Source organism: Aplysia californica, unplaced genomic scaffold, assembly GCF_000002075.1.
Source record: "Aplysia californica isolate F4 #8 unplaced genomic scaffold, AplCal3.0 scaffold00040, whole genome shotgun sequence".
Taxonomy (NCBI): Eukaryota; Metazoa; Mollusca; class Gastropoda; order Aplysiida; family Aplysiidae; genus Aplysia; species Aplysia californica.
The window spans coordinates 2,145,705-2,148,992 of record NW_004797310.1 but is presented as its reverse complement, the minus strand read 5'-3'; the positions used below and the strand labels follow the sequence as shown (position 1 = coordinate 2,148,992).

At 47.9% G+C, this 3,288-nt stretch overlaps 1 protein-coding gene across 1 annotated transcript in view; it reads right to left on the bottom strand.

The window, feature by feature from the left end:
* The window catches only part of LOC101846117 (mucin-5AC), a 5,776-nt gene extending 3,062 nt beyond the window's left edge, over positions 1-2,714 (bottom strand). The window contains exon 1 of the mRNA XM_013091537.2: positions 559-2,714. Within this exon, the coding sequence (XP_012946991.1) occupies positions 584-2,656 (2,073 nt within the window). The 5' untranslated portion in view covers positions 2,657-2,714 and the 3' untranslated portion in view covers positions 559-583. The remainder of the gene's footprint in view (positions 1-558) is intronic.
* Between the last annotated feature and the right edge of the window lie 574 nt (positions 2,715-3,288).

The following is a 3,288-nucleotide window of genomic DNA, read 5'->3' as shown; positions in this document are numbered from 1 at the left end:
CAGGCTTCTGTAATATAGATTAAAGATTTGCATCTTACTCAAACAGTTACCTTTGACACTTCTGGGACTTATATTGTGAGCAAAATTAATTATACGCTCATATGACCTTATGAAGTTGCGAGCGCCGCAAAACCCTCTACTATATAAAAAAAAATAGACAGGATGTATGAAGAAAGGCATACAACAAAACCCAAGTTGAAAAGAATCATATGTATAAAGATCCTCTCTCAGTTCGCTACCTTGGAATTACAGAGTTCTGTTTGACATGTTTAACCATTTTAAGTTACTACGACAATTAAGTCAGAAACCAAATGTTCTTCTACCTGCTATTTCAAAATCGTAAGATTTTTTTGTTTTTGTAGTCGTTATCATGATTTTCAAATAGCTACATCAAAAATTTAAAAAAAACTTGACATGATGTGAAACTCAAAAATGTTAAAGTCAAATTTCTCAAAACTAGGCAATGAGCAGGTAGAACTATGTAGTTCTAGGGTAGCGATGTGAGATAAAGAAACAAGAAAGATAATATCGTACAATAGAGGGAAATGAGTTACTTACATTATACACAACAATCATTCGTTTTTCAACATTCTAACCACGCCCCCCTCACTACGGGCGGCGCTGATAGGTCCTCCACAGATCCACGTGACACCCTCGGTGACTCCTCGGGCTTGTTCTCCTGCTTTTTTAACCCCGCCCCTTTCTCGTCTTGGTTGACAGTCTGAAGACCGAGCCGCTTCTCGAGACGCAGGAGAGCTTTCACGAATCCCGAGTTTAGCTTCACTTGCGGTCGCTTGGAGCGCACCACGTGAAGAGCTTCTCTGTAGGGCATTTTGAAGTGGTGCATCAAGTGCTGAATGGCAGCCGCGGCCGCTCGAGACTGGCCCATGTAGCTGTAGACAAGCACGCGCCGTCCTTTGAGGCGCGCACCGTTGATGAACGCGTTGATCTCCTCGAAATATTGTTCTAGATTCTCCCACTCGATGTCGTCCACCCCGATGTTCAGTTTCGAACGGAAGTGCGTCTTGTTCACACACGCGCAAGGGCAATCGGATTTTTTGTGGGGAGGAACAAGAGTTGGCGAAATATTGGTCATGTCGATCATCGAAGACACTCCGTATTTGCAAAGAAGTGGTTCGTTATAGGCTGCCTCCACACTGCCCAGGAAAAGGTAGTCCGTGACGCTCACCATAACTCGCGCCGATGACGTCATACTGGTGGCTAATGAAGACACAGAATTCTTCTTGAAACAGTTGCCATCGGACGAGGCTTTTACGAGGGGTAGTGGCGACGAGCTCAACTTTGCGAAAGTGTCCGAGTTGCTTTTGACCAAAGCTCTCTTGGCTCTACTGATAACGTCACCTGTTGTCAGCAAAGCGGTTGTGCCCGTGAAACTTGCCCGCCCCCCTCCTGTGTAAGCGCCTGGTGGCGTGCTGGTGAAGGAACCGATTCTGAACTGACTCTCGTCTGCGCTGTCCGAAGAATCGTGAGAGGAGAGGGTGACGATCTTTGGCGCTCGGTACCTGCCTGGACTTGCAGTGTCCGAGACTGGTGTTTTCTTTTTGCTGGGGGAGGTGAGGGAGGAGATGCTAGTGGGCGAGGACGTGCCCTCATGGCGGAAGGTGGAAAAAGGCAGGCTCGACTTTTTGGTCAATCTCCTATGTGTCGGGGCGGCGTTGGTTAAAGAAGAATCCACATCTTCGGATTTGGAACGGAAATTGGTGGGTTTTGTGACCACAAACATGTTCATGGTCGCCGTCATGGGCGAGGTAGGGGAGGAGACTCTGCTTTTGTCGCCCGAGCGTCGACGTTTGGAGATGTCTGGTCTTGTCTCCGTGGGGCTGGGGTCAAGGCTGATCTGGACGTTGATAGAAGACGTGTCCACGAGCTCGGAGTCCGGGTCGTAGAAACTAGGACAAGACTTGTGCAAGCTGGCGCTCCTGAAGCCGAGGTCATGGCCGGACTGCGCCGGGGAAGCCCCGCCCTCAGCCCCTGAGGCTGACTCAGCGGTTTTGTCCGAAGCCGCCGCCACCGCCGCTGTTGGAGACTGCAGTCTCGCTTCTTGTGCCGTCGTCATCGCCATTTTTATCTTCGATTTTTCCCTCTTCGAAGAGAAAATGTCTTGTAAGTGCGATTTACTCTTAGAGAGCACGTTCTGGAAAAAGTCAGTTACAGAGCTCTGTCTGCGCATGCTCCGTGCCGGTGGAGGTTTTGTCGCCTGGTTGAGAACGGCTTGGTCGAAAGATTTGTTGAACCAGGAATTTGACCCAGATCTCGCAAACTTCCTCCGTGACCTGGCAGAAGCGCTCGCGGCTGTCTGCTGTTGCGTTTCAAGGTCATCCCGAACAGGAGACGGGCAGTTGCTGTTGCTGTTGCTGTTGCTGTTGGCGGAGGTGGTAGAAGTGGTGGTGGTGCCTCTCACAGATTTCGCCGGAGTTATCTCCCCAGCTGCCGAAGTCTCCGCCATGGTGAGGACTTGACCCCCGAGGGAATAGAGAGTGGAAGAGATCTCGGTTACGTCACAGCTTGTGTGCACCACGAGCGGTGTGCCGGCGGTCACGTGATCTGTGTGACGTAGGTGGGCCGAGCCTGCAGGAGAAGGGTTGTTTTGCTGCGTGCGGCGATGCTGCTCTGACCAACTGCCCAGAATTACCATGACAGCGGGGATCTTCTCTTCTCAGCAACACACCTGTGGGAAACAGAGAGAAAAGAGTAAGATTTTTGGCAGCTTTAGAAAAGAGTAAAACTTCAGTCAACAAATGACTTTGTTAATAAAGCTTTGTGACAAAGACAAAACAACGACGGCTCTACTGTAAGTGTTGAGCCCTTCGCCTTGGACACAAAGTTTATAAGTTTGGTTTCCGTGAGGGTTAGATGCCTACTGCCTATATTCTATATATAGATGAGGTTGGTCTTAGAAGGCAGAGTCGAAGCCACCAGATTCACAAATTCTAATTGAAACCCTCCATGGAAAACCAGGGGAAGTTGCAAACTCGAAGTTATTGAGTTTATTGTTTGCGCACATATGACGATAAAGGATCACTATGGGAACCGTGTGGTGCACATATATTATGTAATATTGTAAAGCTCATTGAGCTCTTTATTGTTGGAAATGTGATTGATAAGAGAACTTTATTATTATAATTCATACGACTATCATTATTGCTAATTTTCAAAAACATTGTCAAACCGTACAACTGCTCAACCCTGAGATATAGACTCTTTTTTAAACAAAAGGTGTCTCGGAGTAAAGATCAAAAGTGATTGGACTTTAACTGTGATGGTCGG